This window comes from Periophthalmus magnuspinnatus, chromosome 3 (assembly GCF_009829125.3).
Source record: "Periophthalmus magnuspinnatus isolate fPerMag1 chromosome 3, fPerMag1.2.pri, whole genome shotgun sequence".
In the NCBI taxonomy this organism is placed as follows: Eukaryota; Metazoa; Chordata; class Actinopteri; order Gobiiformes; family Gobiidae; genus Periophthalmus; species Periophthalmus magnuspinnatus.
Window position 1 is genome coordinate 29,212,624 of NC_047128.1, and position 19,053 is coordinate 29,231,676.

The 19,053-nt window shown below is 38.6% G+C and overlaps 1 protein-coding gene across 1 annotated transcript in view; it reads right to left on the reverse strand.

Annotated features, from left to right (window-relative positions):
* tln2a (talin 2a) overlaps positions 1–19,053 on the reverse strand; it is a 55,848-nt gene that overhangs the window by 23,422 nt on the left and 13,373 nt on the right. The window contains exons 2-10 of the mRNA XM_055230347.1: positions 14,516–14,579; positions 5,658–5,805; positions 3,348–3,445; positions 2,217–2,346; positions 1,988–2,140; positions 1,513–1,655; positions 1,299–1,426; positions 1,097–1,160; positions 728–832 (exon numbers count right to left, since the gene is read on the reverse strand). Of these exons, the coding sequence (XP_055086322.1) occupies positions 728–832; positions 1,097–1,160; positions 1,299–1,426; positions 1,513–1,655; positions 1,988–2,140; positions 2,217–2,346; positions 3,348–3,445; positions 5,658–5,805; positions 14,516–14,521 (975 nt within the window). The 5' untranslated portion in view covers positions 14,522–14,579. The remainder of the gene's footprint in view (positions 1–727; positions 833–1,096; positions 1,161–1,298; positions 1,427–1,512; positions 1,656–1,987; positions 2,141–2,216; positions 2,347–3,347; positions 3,446–5,657; positions 5,806–14,515; positions 14,580–19,053) is intronic.

Here is a 19,053-nt window from a genome sequence, read left to right on the forward strand (position 1 = left end):
CCTTTTAGCTTTTACAGAGAAAGAGCACATGTTGTGGATGGCCAAATGCGATGGGCTGTGACGCGAGGGCAGAGGTGAGCTGTGGAAAACTTCCCAAAGGTCCCATTAACTCACTGCCCCCTCAAGGGTTATGGGTAACACACAAGGCTGGATTTTCCATTGTTATTTTAAGCATAATTCTGCTTCATTGGAAGTGCAACAAACCACTGACACATGGCAACATATCTAAACTTCAGGTCACAGGTAAAGCCTCAAGAGGAGATTTGGATGAATTCTTGGGGCCTATACGTCAGTGGTTTACTTTCCTTAGTAATGAGACATAATGCAATACAGTTGCAAGTGACCTATAATCTGAATATGTATGCAGTCAATGGTTTCCCTAAATAAGCAAGAATTATCGCTGCACTATGTTGATGGGATAGACATTAGGTTTGTAGATAACATCAAGGCAGCCTTCTTGTAATGAATATCCTGCTGTGAGATGGCAGTATGGCAATATATTTTGTTTTTCTTTTGTTTGTGTCTGCACTGCAGATTGTGGGGCAAAAGAATATACAGTAACTGCACAAATGGGTCTGTGGCAGGCTAAAATTGCAAATGCTTATAAACAATAAGGATCCTTCACTCACACAACTCCTCACAGGGGGGATTATTTCTTGCATATATATGGGCAGTGGAGGAAAAGTGATTTTGTCATTTTCCACAATACAAAACACAGAACATTTACCTTAACCAAGAAGAAGGACACTCCGTATGTGCGTAGAGAGCGTGCTAGTTTCACATATTTCACTTTAGCTTCGATCTCAGTCATTTCTCCACAATTTTTGTGTTCCTGTCACAAAACAACAATAACTTTTAATATAAACTTGTGCCAAGACAGTGTCCTCAAGAAACCTTGCCAAACCATGTAAAAGAGATAGAAATGCTGTTTTGAGTTTCTTTAATGTTTAATCTTTACTATTAAACAAAAAAGGGAAAATAAATGTTTTTAAATGTCCTCATATAAATAAAGCCAATATTTGAGATGTATGCATTTCAAACAAATTGTTAAACCCTAATATTTCTTGAGGGTACTGTACTACTAGTGAAGCCATACCTGAAAGATTTTTTTCTCAGCTCCTCTTTGCTTTATGTATTCTTTGGGTAAAAATTCCTTCAAGCTAGAAACACAAAAATACAGACTTTGAGGGGAAAAAATCTTTCTGCTTTCATTAAAATGGAGTTTTAGCAGTTTTAAGTCTTAAAATGTCTGTTTATCTTTCTGCCGGCTCAAACTGAAGTATGCTGACTTGACTTACTCCAGGAATCCAGGTTTGTGTTTGTGCTCAATGTGAGGTCCGAACTGTATTTGGGCCTGAATGCCTCCGAACTCACAGGCCTTATCGAACGATACAGGATGAGAACCATTCAGAATGTCATCTCGAGCCTGGGATTTGAGGCATGAATAACAAAATTAGTCAGGGTCATGTGATAGGCATAAAAGAAGAGTAATGCATTGGTAACGTGTCCTACCTGGACATAGAGGAGATTAAGCTGAACAGGATCTCGCGAGTCAACATTCTGATCTGAGTAGAAGAATTTACGGCGAAGCAAAAGTGTTTCACTCTCATCAACGCCCTGCTCTCTGAATGTTCTACTGTGGTCCAGCCAGTTCACTAAAAGGAAAGCAAAACATCAAAGGATTTGTGAAGTTTTTACAATATATTTTAGTCTGTCCTCTCAATAACATCAGAAACCAATAGAATATTGGAGAATATTGGGAAATGCATGGCATAAAAAGGTAAGGAAATATACATTCCCATTTTACTTATTCAGAAAATGAATCAGAGTTGCTCAGATATATGCTAGCTCATTCATCTGCCATTTATATTAAATAAACTGCAACAGAATTAAAATGTGCTGCCAGTATATATGTAGCCACTGTACGGCAAGAAGACTGATACTGTTTAATAATGTGGTATTTGAATATGCTTTATCCTGAACCTACAGTCGTCATCTGTGTGAAGTTTGGCTTTGAGCTTCTCCATTTTCCTCTCATCACGCAGCAGAGTCCTGTCCTTCTTTAGAGTTCCCATACCATCCTCCTTCTTCTCCTCAACTGTTTCCTGGATCAATGAATATTCTTCATAATTTGTGATGCCTACAACAATAGAAATTAGAATATTTCAAATAATACATCATTGCCATTACATATCCTACAAGTTTTAACCATGTACCTATTCTGCTGCAAATTGTCACAAGTAGTTCTCCTACAGTCTTGGAGTCATCCACCATTACAGTTTTAACTGCTCCGTCCAACATTTTGATTTTTTGTGGCCTCTGCTTCTTCTTATATTCAAGGATGTCCTACTCAGAGGCAAAAAGAAAGCATTTCCTATTGACAACAATAATAATGTGTTATGTAAAACAAAAAGAACCAACTTATTTTTTGCTGCTATAGATAGAGATAGATAGCGATAGATAGAGATAGATAGATAGATAGATAGATAGATAGCTCTCTTTCACTTCTAGCCTAAACAATGAAAAGATTTGAGAATAATTTCAGAATAATTGGTCACAGTCATGCATTGCACCTGAGAATGCCTTTGGTCGATTGAAGAGGGAAACAGTTTAGAGTTTAAAACCTTAAACCCCGTTATGCTCGGAGGGAACACTACTTTAATACAACAATAGCAGGAAGGCGCTCGGTTTTGGCAGAGGCAGCCAGAGAACAGGCCGGCGCTAGATCATCAAGAAGGTGCACAGCAAAAATCTTTGATAGGGCAAAGATAAGAATATCTGCAAATAGCCCCAAAAAGGGGCTATTTGGTTTGGTGTCACCACATTGAAGCAAAAGCATAAACTCAACTGTTTAGACCTAGCAAAATAGTAATATGTTTTTCTATTCTTTTTCTCCTTCTTTAAATTTAGTCTTACCCACCCACTAATCTTACAACTGCTACAAATTACAATCCTGGTACCATTTTCTCTTTTCTCTCTTGTAAATAGCTAGTTTGTTTCAGGGCTAACTTTTAAGTCACTCTCTCCTAAAACCCCTTTATTTTTATTACTTATTTGTGTTTTGACAGTTTGAGCAGTCTATACATACATACATACATAATATAAATACATAAATAACTCCAATACATTTTGACATCTAGTTTGTGTCCAGTTCACTCTGATGCATTTTTTTCATTGGGGTCAAAAGCAAATCTCCCATGATAACCACCTGTGTGCATGTGTACTTCCTTAACTTGTGGCCACACACTGCTGAGTATAAACACTCCCTCACAGAACGCCGCAGTGATGGTCTATTTGTGCATCTGTGTGTCCCTGTGTGCAGTGGATAAACAGATTAGGACATTTACCCCATTTCGGAGCATGTAATAGTCCAGTGTTCTGCCAGACTCCAGCCAGATGCCTTTCCTGGGGTCTTCATCGGACAAGAACAGGCCATAATCTGAAGCTGAAACAGAGGAAGTAAATGTTTTAAAATTAAATAACCCTAAGATGACCTCATACTGTAATGTGCCAAACAAGTTGGCTGTCTGTGTTTGCAAGCAGAATTGGCTCTAGAAGTTCCATTGCTGCTGCTTGTTGTTAGTGACACCCTACTTTGCCATTGAGCAATCTGGCTCCGCGGCATGCTTTTGAGACAACCTCTGTGCCAAGTGTGCCCTCGGCTCACGGCTGTCCTTGTGCTGCAAGCGAATGTCTAGACCGTTGTTCTAGCCTGTGGACACAGTAGTGTGGACACAGTAGTGCAATACTTTTCTTTAGGTCTAGCCTGAAGTATGGTGTCGCTCGAAGTCGATGCCCATCGCCATGATGAATGAACTAGATGCGACCGTAGCTGTTCCTGGTATAAATTTCGCTCCTGCGAACATGCAGTCAGTCAACCTCTACCCGTGTTCGGCATGATACACGGGGTTGTCATGGTGGAGTGAAACCAAAGGGTCCAAATCCCTCGCACAACTAGTCTCTCGTTACAAATAGTAAACAAAAAGGAAACTCCTCACATCATCATGCAAGTTCTAATCAGAGACAGCTATTGGAGCTGTCAAACAGATTTAACCTTCTTGATCTGAATGAGATTCCATGTTTATCAAGTCACAAGGAGTTGCTATACTCGCCTAGATCCTTGCGAGACATCACACTGGCACACGCTGCATTACAGCAAAATTTGAGTAATTGCCATGTCCATAAAGTTACTACAGAACGTGGAAAAGAGGCCAAAAAGTCCCTGCTGCAACACGTGATTAATCAATCAGCTTGGCCTCGGTCGGTAAGGAAACGGCATCCTTCACTGAATGACCTGGTGGATCATTTTTGTGGATTCTGAAAGAGGAATGATCAATTTTCCTGTGATCACATTCATTTAAATAGGGTAGGAAAAAAAAAACATGATTCTTTAACAAAATTAGCGCGCACCTGGTTAGATTCGGCATTAAAACAAACTGATGTGCAGATTTCACATCGAATATCTGATAGAGATTAAATTATCGGAGGTCATGTTGATATCAATATTACTAACAAATCTAATTCCCAGGTGCCACACTCAATCCCAGTTAATCTCAAATGAGCCTACTATCCCTATAAAGTTAGGCCTATTTGATAATCAAAAACTTCTAGACAAGGAAGGAACGTGATTCATATGTATAATTCCACCTAAATCAGATTATATTAAAGTCTGAACAAATCAACAGATCCAGATATATGTGTATTTTCTGAAACCCGGCAATCAAATAATAATAAGGAAAACAATATTGAAAATTACAAAGTTTTTTATTGTGACAGGCAGTCTAGAGGAGGTGATGTTGCCATTTATGCTAAAGCTCACCGGTCTGTGGACTTTCTATTCTCCTGTTCAAAGTCTAAATGTTTTGAAAATCTGTCTGTAAATGATCCTGATCAAAAACTGGCAATTGCTGCTATTAATCGTGCATCTTTAGCGCCAAAAATTGTTCTTGATGATCTATTCATGATGCTTTCTAAACTGGAAAATTATGAGGTACTAATAAAGGGAAATATAAATATTAACTGGGTGGGGAAAGTCTCAAACTTTGAAAGACCTATACACTTGCATTGAGATAATCTTAAACAAACCCCATAATTATAAGGCAAATTGTGTTTTCCCACTGGATTTTAGCATCTTCTGTTTAATTCGGTTTATAAGAAATACAAAGGTTAAGAAGCATCAGTGTGTAAAGAAGATCATAAACATTTCACTGAGCAGGTCTTCCCCTCTGACTTGTATTACAGTGACTGGGTTAACATCAGCCTTTCCTGACCCTGATAAGGCCTTAATTTTTTAAAATTATTAATACATTTGGCAGCATATATGTCTGCAATTTCATTAAAAGAGAAATTAGAGTGAAAAACTAACAATGCTTGGTTCAACACAGAAATTGCAAGTTTAATTAGAGAAAAAAATTCTGCCTGGACAACTGCATCACACAGAACTAGATCAAATTTGGATTGGGCATATTTTTTTGTAAAGGAAATAGCAACAGACTTTCCAACTGTTGATAAAGATCTGTCATTGGGTTCTCCCTGTATAAATTAAAGATAAATGAAAAGACTAAAAGCTGAAGACTATAAACTGTATTAATGTAGAAACTATAGTTGCGTTAAACACACTAGTAAATGCTGTATTTTAGAACACAACTGACTCTTACCCTGTCCAGTTTGTGCTTCGGGGACCCTCTCTCTGATAATTCGACATGCATCATACACAGCTGTAGAGGGTTCAAACTGCATAGTCTTCACCACGTTACAATGGCGAACGCAGATCTTCAGCGACAGCACCACCATCTTGAAGGGCGGCTGCAGCTACACCTGGACAGAAAAGGAAGTCAAGATGGTAAACAAAATGGCAAATGAAGATTGTGTTGACTAATGTTTTAAGATGAATATTCATGTTTCAAAAGTGTTTGGTTGGAGATGCAAAACACAAATAAGATAGGAATTCACACATTAGATTTTCAAAAAAGAAAAAAACAAAAACACGATCAATTATCAGTGTAGTAATAGAGCTTATCCTTACACAACCCCACTGTTTTACATTCATAAAACAAAAAGACTTAACAGTCGTTTTATCACATTGTGCATTCTTCCCATCTGGTTACTGCCAAAGATAAAACACAAGATGATTTTTGGCATAATAACTAGAGAAAATATTTGTTCTTTCCCTGTTCGAGCCCTACTTTTGCAAACTTAATTTCTTCACCGTTCTTTTGCATCGAAGGCAGCGTTGCAACTTGACACATAGTATTGTTACAGAAATTACCTAAAGTCTCCTAACTCATCAAATTTAATCAAAATCACAAGTCAAAATTATGGTTGCAGTACACTGACAGGGAAGACTTTTTAACAATGCACCTCCTGTCATGAACCAGTGGGAACACAGCCTTCCTCTGTTTCCGAAGGTCAAAGTTCGAAGGTCACAAGGTTCACGCTCCGGCCCAAGTACAGACGGCGCCTTTTCTCTCCTGCGTGGAACCATGACCCTGACTGAAGTGTACAGAATCTGGTCCCTATGTGAGACTTGTTCACCGTCAAAGTGATGTGTGGGGGATGTTGAGGAGAGGCCTCGTGCACAGCGGAACAGGAGTATTACATAAAATAGGATTAGAATAAAAGCCTAAAGTAAATGAAAGCTACCTGACCGGGGCATCCACATTCAACACTCAGTTATTATTGCTGCATTATGGAAAATTTATAGTTATTAATAGTTATTATAAAAACTACCATAATTTAAAATACGAATATGAATCAAGAGTTTGCAATGACTACAACATCTGTAATAAAAAATGCTGAATCATGTTTAAAAATTATGAATATTGTAGGTTTTGTACCTTAATTAACATGAAAGAACATTTCAATTTTCCCTTCAGGTTTAGTTTTTATATGACCACATGACCCTGAACAAACAATATAGGTTGAGTGTATATTTCAAGTATCCATTTTGAAACTCAGCCTTTTTGTTTTCATCCCATGGACGCAACCTTGACGTATCGATTTCAGTGTAAAGGCCATTGCCCATTATAATTTAGATCTCAAGTTCAAGCCACCATTGTCTGCTACTTGGGTGGTATTTGTTTGCTTCCTTCCACAGATCATCTTCACTGAGGGCCAGAAATAACACACCATTTTTCTCTTTTAGGCTGTAATCAGCGCAGATGCGTTACAGAGCAACGAAATGGGCCGAACAGGAAGAGGCAGAGTGATAAGACATAGAAATGCATAATGTAATAAAGACTATGATGTGGTTACTGTGGAGTCCAGCTATATGGGTCATTTTATTTGGATAAACACGGTAGTGTGTTCATGTTACTATGGGTATATAGAGCAATATAATAGATTAAAAAATAATGAGATAAGATATTTTTACAATCTTACTTACAATGTAGAGTATGTGGTTTTATTTAGCTCTGTCCTCTTTAACACAGACACATGCCATTTTTCCCCACTCACACTTCCTAATAGTCTGGTTTTTGAGTGAGTGACAAACTGTCAGATTTAATAACAATGAAGTGTAGACTCTCAGAAGAAGCCAATTAGAATTGCCCGTGTGCCACTATAGTCTGTCTCAGCAGAAACCTTTGGCAAACAAAATATAATATACAAATCATAAACCAGACAAGCTGAGCAAAGATTAGAAGTTCCAGCCAGAAGAATAAGCTACACTTTACACAAAAAAAAACAACTCAGCTACAGTGCTACAATGATTATTAGCTTACTCCCACACCGCAACACACAAGCACAAATCATCCATTCTCCTTCTGACTTCAACTGCACCAGAAACACCTACACTCTTTTGATCTACAAGCTTTGAATAACAGGACAATCTCAGCTAAAAGCAGTTAAGAAAGTGTATAATAATATGTACAATTCAACTCATCTTCATTCTGGACTCATGGTCCATTTTTAAAACAGACAAGGACAATACAAACAATTAACATTTATGTATGCAAGACAACCACACCAGTCTCCACATCTTGGGCTGATAGCATATCGCACTGAACCTTATATTTGTGAGTAACATTAAAATAAAACTGTACATTAAAGTTCTTATTACAGCTTGCAAAGTGTTCACTCGTGCAGTAACAAGCATCTCAGTCACACCAGCCTATCGCGGCCTCCTCAAGAGCAACGCACACACCATGTACACGCCGTGCACACGCCGTGCTCACGCCATGCTCACGCCATTTATCTTGCACATTTAAAAAAGTCATATAATGGATGAATTGCTAAAATGCATGAAGAGGAAACAGTAATAAATAGAAGTTGATCAGTCATGTTTGCAGAAAGTCATCCACTAAACATTTTGCACAGTAAGGTATTTTTGGTTGTCTTTTATACTGTAAACAGAGAAAAACAGTCAAACACTGCAGGATAATATACAGATATACAGTGTATTTGAAATGTGCACTTTTAAAGATGCCACATTTCACAGATCACAGAACAAATAATTTGGTTTCGAACAGCTTCCACTGTTGACCCTTTTACTACCCAAACTTAGTCAAGGAAGTGACTATGCTAAGGTGAGATCAAAAGTGTAAGTAAAAAATCTGAATTGCCCATACAATTAAAACATGCAGATATATCAAATCATACCTTTATTTGTAAAATAAAATTGAACGTTTTTGTTATTTATATTTTTAAGTTCTTTATGCTGCCTTTATTTTGTCCTTTTGATTATGCACTAGGCATATATCCAAAACAAAACAATACAATCCTATGCTTTCTGTTACAGGTCCCAGCTCTATAGTGAAGCATTCGCTGAAGTTTTCTTTGGGCTGCAGACATATCCGTTGACATGGATGAGTAAATGAGACTTTGCCGTTCCCTCTGATCTGCCCGTGTTTCCTCAGGTGCAAAGACCAGGAGGAAGAAGAACAAGTTTGATTTGGCCTTGCACAAAATTCAATTTCATTCGGAGCAAACGGGAGCATCCGCGTCCGACAAAGGCTCATGAGATAAAAGGAAAATGAGCCCAAGCATTGGAACATGTAGCTATTGTTCAATAGATCAATGAAGCACAGCGCTGCCTGCTGGGAATGCCCAGGTCCTATTACAGTAACGTGGTCTCTAATCCAATAATAGAACAGACCACAAGTTAAAGAGGCCAAAGCCAGCACTGCCATGGACCAGGAAGTAGTCAATAGCTAGTTTCTAACATGGGTCACACTGGACAGGTCATTAGTTGTCCTTTCCATTTTTCCATTAGACTGTAGTTAACAAACTGCTGGACTGAAAAACACACTCTTTCTAGATAAGTGTAGATAAGGAGTCATCATCCAACTATCCCTTCAGCCAAGTACCAAAACTTATTGTAAGAGTCATAGATGTCATTCGTGCTTTGGAGAGTTTTCTTAAGAATAGTTCATTGCAAAATACAGGGTAGTTCCCACCAGTCCACCTATCTGAATGGACGTCCAGAATAAAGAAATATTTCACTTAAATAAACTCTACTGTGTATAAATCAGGTCTTATCTTCACTGTCGTCATATTCCTCCCGGCCGGCATGGAAACTCAGAGTAAACAAGACATTCAAACCTGCTCCTGACTACTCATGAGTTCAAAATGGAACTGATCTAAAGCATACTTCCTTCGTCACACAAGAGTCAGGCTGCGTGGGTCAGGATGAGGTCATTATCCACAAGGTTGAATGACAAAAGGGAAGTAAATGGAAAAGTGGAGGCCAAAAGGATATGTAGTGAGGAAGGCGTCTCTGCTTTCAGTTACAGGACAGCATGCTCCGAGGCACTTTAGGTAGTATCAGAACAAAATGTTTAGTATTGAATGTACTGATCACTTTGCAATAGAGTTGCTGATATTATGCTGTATTAAGAATACAGGGAATCATCAGTAGACACCAGAAAGGCAAGCTTATGGGTCTATAGATCAGTAATAATTAAAAACACATGCACAAACAATGACCTCATTTCTCCGTTTACAGTTTACTTTGTAATGAAAACAAGATTACAAAGTCATGTGGACGTGGTTTGAAGAGTTGAAGTCATTTTGAGTCGTTTCCATACCGGTACTTTAAATCACCACATCTTTCTCTTACAGTTTGACAATCTCTAACTTGTCAAAATATTGGCCAAACCAGCCAATTGTTGCAAGCTGACCTCATTACAAGGACTGACATAAGCACAAGAAAACATACAACATACATGCAGATAGTATAGTCTGTGCTAAAGAGCCACAAGGTTGGTGGTGGTGGTAGTGGTGGGTTCCAGTGACAGAACGCATGCCTTCTGTGTGACACAACCTTTGCATCTGTCGTCTGTCCATGTGTGTTTTATGAAACCAAGGATTTGAATATGTGTTTGTGTGAGAGAAGGAAGAAGAGGGGGAGAGGTTAAGAGAAAGAGAGAGAAGGAGAGGTGAAGAGAGAGAGGCAGGTGATGTGTCTCTTTTGGCAGCAGCACAAATGCAGGTGTCATGTTTCGGTCAGATGAGAACAGAGCCCATAGTCGATGCTGCTTTAACCATGTTCATGATCCTTCAAAATAAGATAAAAGAAGAAGTGTGAAATAATAAGTATGAATCGGTGAATGCAGGTTTGCAAGATAATGACAATGCTACTCGCCATGCCTTTTAATTACTAGTTCATCTCAGAGTTACAAAATACTTAAATAAATCACCCACACATGCCTCCATACATACAGGCATAGGAAACAATATTTTCAATCTTATGGTGATGTCAATGCATTTATGTATATGTTTTCAAGTGTTTCAAAATGTATTCTTGTTTAAAAGTACGTACATGCCGTCTTAACCTTTTTATCCACCATTTTTACTGAAATATTTGATGTGTGCGAGCCCGGTTCACATGATTGCCCTGGGCCAAGAGAGGATCAGACTGAAGAAAATTCATCAGTAGAGTGCAAACTCAACAGAACCACATCACAAGGGGAAATCTTAACATAGCTCTAAAAATATGCACTGTAAAGTACTCTCCAAGAACAAACCTGTAATCAGCCTAATCACACAATGAATACAGTACACAAGACTCCCCCAACACTTATGAATAGAACGGCTTACCTTCAACAAGGCAATCAAACAAAACTAACACTGGTTTCTCCTTTTTACTCCTGTACAGGCTGGTGAAAGACCAGCACCGGCATTACCACTCTGCAACACTGCTTTTGGGTTGATATGGACTGTGCAAACTTTAAGTAACTCACAGTACTATGTATGTCAAACTAAAATCTGTTTCTCTTCAGCAGTTTAGTCAAAATCCATTTTTCTGTACTACGAAGTAGTTACACTGAAAACTATCATAAATCCCATATGTCGTGTTGCTACTCAACCATGTAGAACGTATCATTGTGGAAAGATTTAAGTGTGACCAAAGCACGGCTCACTTTTCTAGACATTACATAGTAGTGACTAATGCCTTCTCAGAAGGGTGACATCTGAAAGACTAGCATTATTCCCACAGGCAGCCTGCTATTAATGTGCAGCTCACAGTGGGTCAGCACACATACTATTACAGGGTCAATAAAGGCAGTATTAATGCATAGAAGGAAAATGAGAAAATACTCAGGTTGCAGATCTAGTGCAATAGAATCAAATATGACGCCCACCACTCACATTGGTAAACAAGAGAGGGCTTGGAAAGTTGTAAAGGTTTAGTGTACAGATTGTTTCACTTTGTCAATACCAACTCAAAAAAGAATGATTATCTTTTGCCACCCAAAATGCATAATAATTCATAACTGAATTGATAATAAATCACACGTTTTTTTGTTTTTTTAAGAATTACATGGATGTCAAGATTTGATAAATGATATTCATGTTATAATATAATGTAACCAGAGTTATAAAAAAATGTGGCTAAAAGGTACATTTTTGTCATTTTCTGTCCGTGAACACCCCATCTAGTCCCGTGATCCATGTGTGTGGTACGTTACACACACAGGATGGGTTCAGCCAATTGCATTCTTCGCAACGCCGATACAAGCCTCCTGTGCTTCTCTCCGGCATTCGGAAGTTGGGGAGAGGAGCTACAGGACTGCTGTACACAAGTCTTTTACCACTGCAGAAGTTGGGTTCTAGCTGCGAACGGATTACAAAGTGGGATTGGCCAGGTGTCCAGTTGGGTACAAAACCACTGGATCCCAGATGGCGAGCTAACCAGCCCAGAACCTCAAGAACCTGAACTCATTCATTATCTACGCTCATCCTTCTACAGTCTGGTAGGAGGCTTGTTACAGCCAGTCATTCCCTACACTTTTCCACCCTGATCACTCACATTCACACCACCCATCAGTCTCACCACTCATGCAGTTATGGACAATTCAAGAACTCTCCAGTTAAACTTCGGACACTTAAAAAAACATTATTAATTTCTGTGAGCCGCAAGTTGATGGTTGCTGCTGTCACAATGTTCGGTGGGCAAATTTGCACTGTAGTATACATTCTTATTAACCTTGTCTTCTGATCCATCCTCCTTTTAGCTCTTTCAACCAGCAGTATAATCTACATATATGCTACAATAACAACATAATCCTAAGAACAAAAAGAAGAGTGGGAATTTAATTAAGTAATTTCAATTTATACTCTCCGGCAAAAAGTAAAACAAAATGTAATGTTTTTTTTCTAAATTTCCCCATTAACGATGTTTGAGTTCATAAAGCTGGTCACAGAGAGGAATGTCAAATTGAAGGATTTTATTGTTGCTTCTTTATGGTGTCAATAACTACAATTATTCATTATTATTATTATAAAAGTTTGTAAAAGTTTCCTCTCACACTAATCATGACACTAAAATTTTACATTGACAACAATTCGGCCGTTTTGTTCAATTAAAATTGATTGAATCCTTTTGCGCAGCAGTAGTGCATGAGGAACTCTAATTAGCAGAGCCATTGTGCTGTATTATCTTGTACTTGATCTCTGACTCAGACAGAATAAGAATGAATGAGAGAGACAAATGAATAAAGCCGCCTTTCCTCTGCTCTAATCTGTATTCATCATTACTGCTCACACAACATTTATTTCATTTAAAAAGAGTCAATAAATCTTTATGTACAAGGTTTGTTTTGCATATTTGTATTTTATGCTCATTTTCAGCATAAAAAGATGATCTTGGGAGTCTGTGAGTACCGTTTGTTCACTGAAGTGTTGGTGACTCATGTCTACTGTAATCAAATAATTGGATCAGATACAGATGGTTTTGTAATACTGAAAAAAATTAGAAAGCCATTATGTGAAAATGCATTGCTGTGTACTCATTTTTCAAGTATCAATGTTACAAGCTGAAGCCTTGGCAGCTTTCTAAAAAAAAAAAAAAGAAAAGCTTAGGTGCATTTGAATGATCTACAATGATACCGACTGCATGACAGGGTTGAAAAATGGACTCTTAAGCATGCAGAGTGCCAAGCAGGCCATTGGGTGTCTGGACACTGGGACTGTCCTATTTGGCTTTGGTGCAGAGTGGATTACACAACACTTCCTGGAAAAAACAGGTGATTGGTTGCCGTGGTGCATGCCGGCTGCTGTGATGTCGCCCATTAAAACTCCTGACAGTGGAAGGAATGCAGTGATAGGGTGGGAGTTGTTCAGTGAGATGTGCCCAAGAGCGACCTAGCATTTTCCAGCCTTTGTAATTGCCACAAACTCCAAGACAAAATGAAGTTATTGCACACCAATAATGTATGCAAGATGATAAATCACTGCGACAAAATAAAAACACAACTTTCTAACTCTGTATGCATGACGTTTCAGTGCACATTTAAAGTGACATTTTAAGTGTGATCATATAAAATATTAACTACATACAACTGTCAAAAATAGGTCTGTTTTTTATCTTGTGAAGAATTGAATCCATATGTGTTCTGCACAGAGTAATATTTCTTCAGCTCAAAAGGCCAAACCGCAAAACCACAGGTGCACTCTTTCACAGGGAAGATTTAATTATCAAAACAATATATGCATTTTGTTTTCATGGACAATCTGCGTAAAACATTGCAAACAAGGGTTAAGGGTATAAGTGCAATGCCCAACACAAACAAACGGCTAATTAAGCAATACTCAGAATTAGCTTAAGTCCTCCATAATGAGCCAGTGAGATGAGTCCAGCTGCATATTAGCATAATGCCCATCTGATTAAGTCTGAAAGTCCATGTTTAGAAAAGCATGGTTTGAAACCAATCAGCAGTGGTAACCTGATTTCCAAAACAAAATCGTGTGCTGCTGGTTAACAAGCAATTAGACACAACAACGATGATTAAGACACAAACAAATAATTGGAAATAGATATACCAAAGTAATATTCTTTCAAAAAGGTACCAATCTTGTGCAAATAACACTATTACTAACTTATGTTTACCCGTTACATAAGAAAACTGCACCTCAACCTTTATTATCTATTCCACATTTTTATTTTACTTGTTTGAAAAAGATACTTAAAAGTGTGTCACAAATGCTGCAAAGCCTCTGCAGTGCTGAAGTGAACATATTGTGCACATACAATGTTGAAATGTTGCTTGTGGGCTTCCCTGGGGGACCACACTACCTGCATACTGTCTTACCTTATTGCTGAGAGAAAGACAGCCTTGGACGTTTGCCTATGTTCACACCTAGAAGGACACAAGAAAATATTTTCAGAAAAATACATTTATAATACAAAATGCATCAAAGCAACACCAATAAGACAATTTCTTGAAAGTAACTGAACCACAAAAATAATATTTTCTCTGCACAAAACATTTATATTCTCAGGAGCACACAAGGAATGTTGACCGCTTGATTCAGTAAATTACTTTCTCTATTTTTTTTCACGAAACCATTTTGTGGATTGAGAGATGAGGGTCCTCTGTGACCTTTTAATGTGATAACATGAGTGACGGCACAATGCAATTTAGACAATGAAGGGAAGGCAACACTGTTCAAACATGGACCTGAAGAATACTGCAATCTACTTAGGATTTAATTTAGTCATCATCAACTAATCCTGTTTACAATAATAAAGCTGCTCTTTACTTTTCCCTTTCTGGTATGAACAATGATCATAAATAATGCAGGAGGCATATATGATGCAGTTGTAGACACTGAAAGTTGGTTTACATTGCATTATTCATTAACTCCATATGGCCAAAGTAGCCCTGGGTTATGCTGAAGTAGAAGTGGCTGTATTGTGTCAAATTTTAAATTGATTCCACTGCCATCACAGTCAAAGTACTAACATCTCCATGGAGATATGCAGGTGGTGCATCCTCCACCAGGAAAGTGACATAATGCCCCATGCTCAATCTAAATCTTGTTACAGTACCAACAAATTACAGTATGTGTCAATGTATTTAAAGTATTGCCCTCGAAACTGTACAATTATATTATTAACTTATCCATGATGTAAGCATATCATGTATATGTCTGAGTCAGGCTGGTATCTGAAAGTGAAGGGTTAGTCTGGAAAAAGACCCTTGACTTTTGACTAACAGTCTACCCTCCAAATAATTAGGGACACAGGACACACGACATACGACACACATCTTCTGCCCTGGACTGGCATTTTGGACCAGTGAGAAAAAGTTGGGAGTCTAAACAAACTTTGGAGAAAACCTTGCCTGCAGTGACACGAGGTGACCAACTGCAAGACTTTATCTGAATCAACAATCATCATGTGACTTGGGGCCACAAACTATAAAACAAACAGCCCCCATTATGGCATGTCGTTTCCAGTTTGAATGCAGCAGAAATTACCGCATAAAATTAGTGAGAGAGTTTGGCACTAGAGTTCTACCACATTGAGGAACAGGCAATATCCATGTTGACATGAATATTGATGAAGGGATTTGTGATCTTTGAGTGTGTTAATAAAGTTAAATCTTCACATTTTAAAAGGTGCACTAAGTAACATTCTTAGTGGAGGGTCCGTCCCCCACCAGCTTGTGTTCATGGAGATGCATTTGATTTGCCCGAGATGTTCCAGTATGGCATTAAACTTCTCTACCTTTTATTTATTTAATTACAGGTGTTTTCAGTTGCAAAACAATACCTTGAAAAACATGCACTCTTAATGTGAGTGGGGTAGCCAATCCACAGATATGATCTCTAGCTTGGCCTAGTGTCACCTTCTTGTGTCCATGGAGATATATAATGCCATAAGGTGGAACACGCCAGGCAAAGTAATTAGCAGAAAGTTGCATAATTTTAATTAAAATCTGTTATCTTGCACAAGGCTCTAAGTTAATCATTGGCCAAAACTTGATCAAGAGTGCAGTGTGCATGTTAAAATCCTCCATCTCTAAGTTTTTATAAATCGCAGTAATTGCAACAAAACAAAATTTTGCCTGCATACAGATTAATCACCAGTGAGGTAGATATCGTTTTGAACATTCAACAGCACCAACTAAAATAGTCGCATACGGTGTGAGTGAATAGTTTCTAGCAGCCTTAGTGGGTTCTTTCACCTGAGCAGGCAGTAAAGAAAAGTGCCCCGAGCCAAGCCTGAGTTAATGACATGCACTGCAGCCCTCAGCTGACAGGAGGAGAGTGATGGGGACAAGTGAGACACTCTCAAGGTGGATCAACCACACACTCTAAAGCGGCTCTCGGGGAATGAACAGGCTTCTCCAGCAGCAGCTCAGGCACCAAGCTATAAGCACAATACTATAGTCATATAACTCACATTCATACAGTTTTTGTGTTGAATGGAGTGCTGACTGCTCTATAAAGAACCAAACTATTGCCTTAACAACAACAGTGTAAAACATACTAAATCAGATTTGTGGGTTCAGGATCACATAAGTATTTAAAGTAGGCCAAATTTGTATTTTGGTGACAATAAATTAATGTTTAAATGTGAAAAACTTCTTAAGAAAGTGAAAGTTTAGATACACTCATTGTTGATATACCTCAAACTCTTCAGGTCCGATGGGGTTTCCAGAGGTGGGTTCCAGGAGTGTATTTCAAAGCACACAAAGTACAAGCAGAGACCTCATTGTTCTGTTCTGTCCTGCAGTTTCATTAATCACTCTACAAACAATATGGTGCCAGGGAAACACCTCAAATATGAGACTTTAATAAAACTGCCCACTATGATTTCTCGTTCAAGTCTACTTCTGTAAACTTCCCACAGCTGGATGTGAAATAATCAACATGTTCATAGCACGGAAAATCACCCAGATCTAAATTGTCAAACAAGCCCAAACAGTGGTGGGCTCACACAGAGTTGGTGGCCGAGGGCTAAGTTTCAGGCTGCAGACCACCTCAGAGATCACTGGCAGCTGGTCCCTGAAGAAAAATCATTATTCACCCACATTTTACTGAATGCTCCAAGTGCCTTTGGGAGAAAATGTGCTTTGAAACGATCATATGGATCAATACTGCAGAGGTTCAAAGGTTAGTAGGTTAATTTATAGGTTAGGTATAATATTGTAGAACTCTTTTGATTATGAAGGTGTAATATTTTTGAGATCTAAAATTTATATTCTGCCTAGTGCCTAAAATGCTAGTGATATAGCTAGCTTATTGAAAACAACACAATGGAAACCCATGTAGTTTAACTGTCTGCTTGAGTCAGATGTGTCTTTTTTTTTCTGGCATACAGTGAGTGAAATCGAAGGACGATAAAACAGTCTTTATAATAATGTAGTGAGGGATTAAAACACCTAAATCATGGCAACGTCAGGCCAGCAGCAGCCCTCACTGAAGCCTGCTGACTAATTGTCTGGTGTCTACTACTCACACTGATAAGGAGCAGACCCATATACCCAATTAGCTAAATGGCTCCATGGGATCTGGGCCTAATACATGTGGGCGGACTGAGAAGAGTGGAGTGGTGGGACACGTCATTCTACACTGGTTTCACTGATGCAGCCACCTGTTTGTAATGTATAAATACCAACAATGCAATGGGTTCAGAATCATACTACCATGTCATTAAACAAGAGGATCAAACCTCAAACCTAAACAAATGAAGAAAATAATGTAGAATGTAACCATCAGTTCATTATACCATTCATGGTATTATATCATTTGAAATCTTATAACATTTGAAATCTTACTGTCGTTCTTGCCCTTCCTGTCCTGTTCTGGCCATTTATACAAAACTTCCCCATAACCCAAAGCTAATACATTAGTCATGTGATATTAATGCATGACAATGATAGCTACACTGATGTATCTGATAAATGAAACACTTAATCTCCCAATACCAAATCCTGAGTGTATTAATGGTCATTAGATGGTTGCCTGATTATTTAAAGAGGGAACGGTGGACATCTGGAGAACAGCTGTTGCTTTGCATCAGGTCCAAGTCTGAACACACACACAGTGATATCGACTCCCAGCAGAGGTTACCGGGTCACAAGCCCTCTGTCCAGACACACCATTTAATCTGCTGGAGGTATCTGTGGAAATGAAACACCACAGACATAGGAGCACTCAGAAATAGGCATGGAAGCAGCAGCAGACTGGCTCTTCTATACATGGCAAGTATTTGGGCCTCTCTGGGGAGGGCAGAGAATCTCGAGATTAGTCCTACCCTTCCACTGAGAGTCTGTTTGTGTGTGCGTGTGTGTGTGTGTGTGGGTGTGTGTGTGTGTGTTGGCTAGGGTCAGGGGCACTGCTACTAATTTAATTACACAGCCCCAAGTCCCTGCTGAGGCCAACTCTCAGTTCCATGAATGGAATCAAACCCCTGCAGCCAAACAGGGAGCTCAACTATGTGTTTACATTAGTATTTAACACTTGGTTTACATTGTTTTAGTCTGCACGGGCCCCTGAGTGCTCTCTGGAATGTCTATGTCCCCTTTAGTAGAGTACTGTAAACTAGAAGAACCCAAAAAGAGAGAGAGAGACTTAGGCTACTGTGAAGTATATGGCCTACCCTACATGTTGGATAGGCTGCCATAACAACAGAATAAACTGAAAGTGATCTGAACTGAGAGATAAAACATGTAGTCAGGGACATTTCTTAAAGTTTGATTAAAAAAGGTTATGGTGTTTGCAGTGTGGCAATATTAACGATAAAACACGGGGGAAATAAACACCAAACAATGAAAACAAGAAATCCTGTCAAGGCAACTTTTTACAGCAGCAGAATACCCA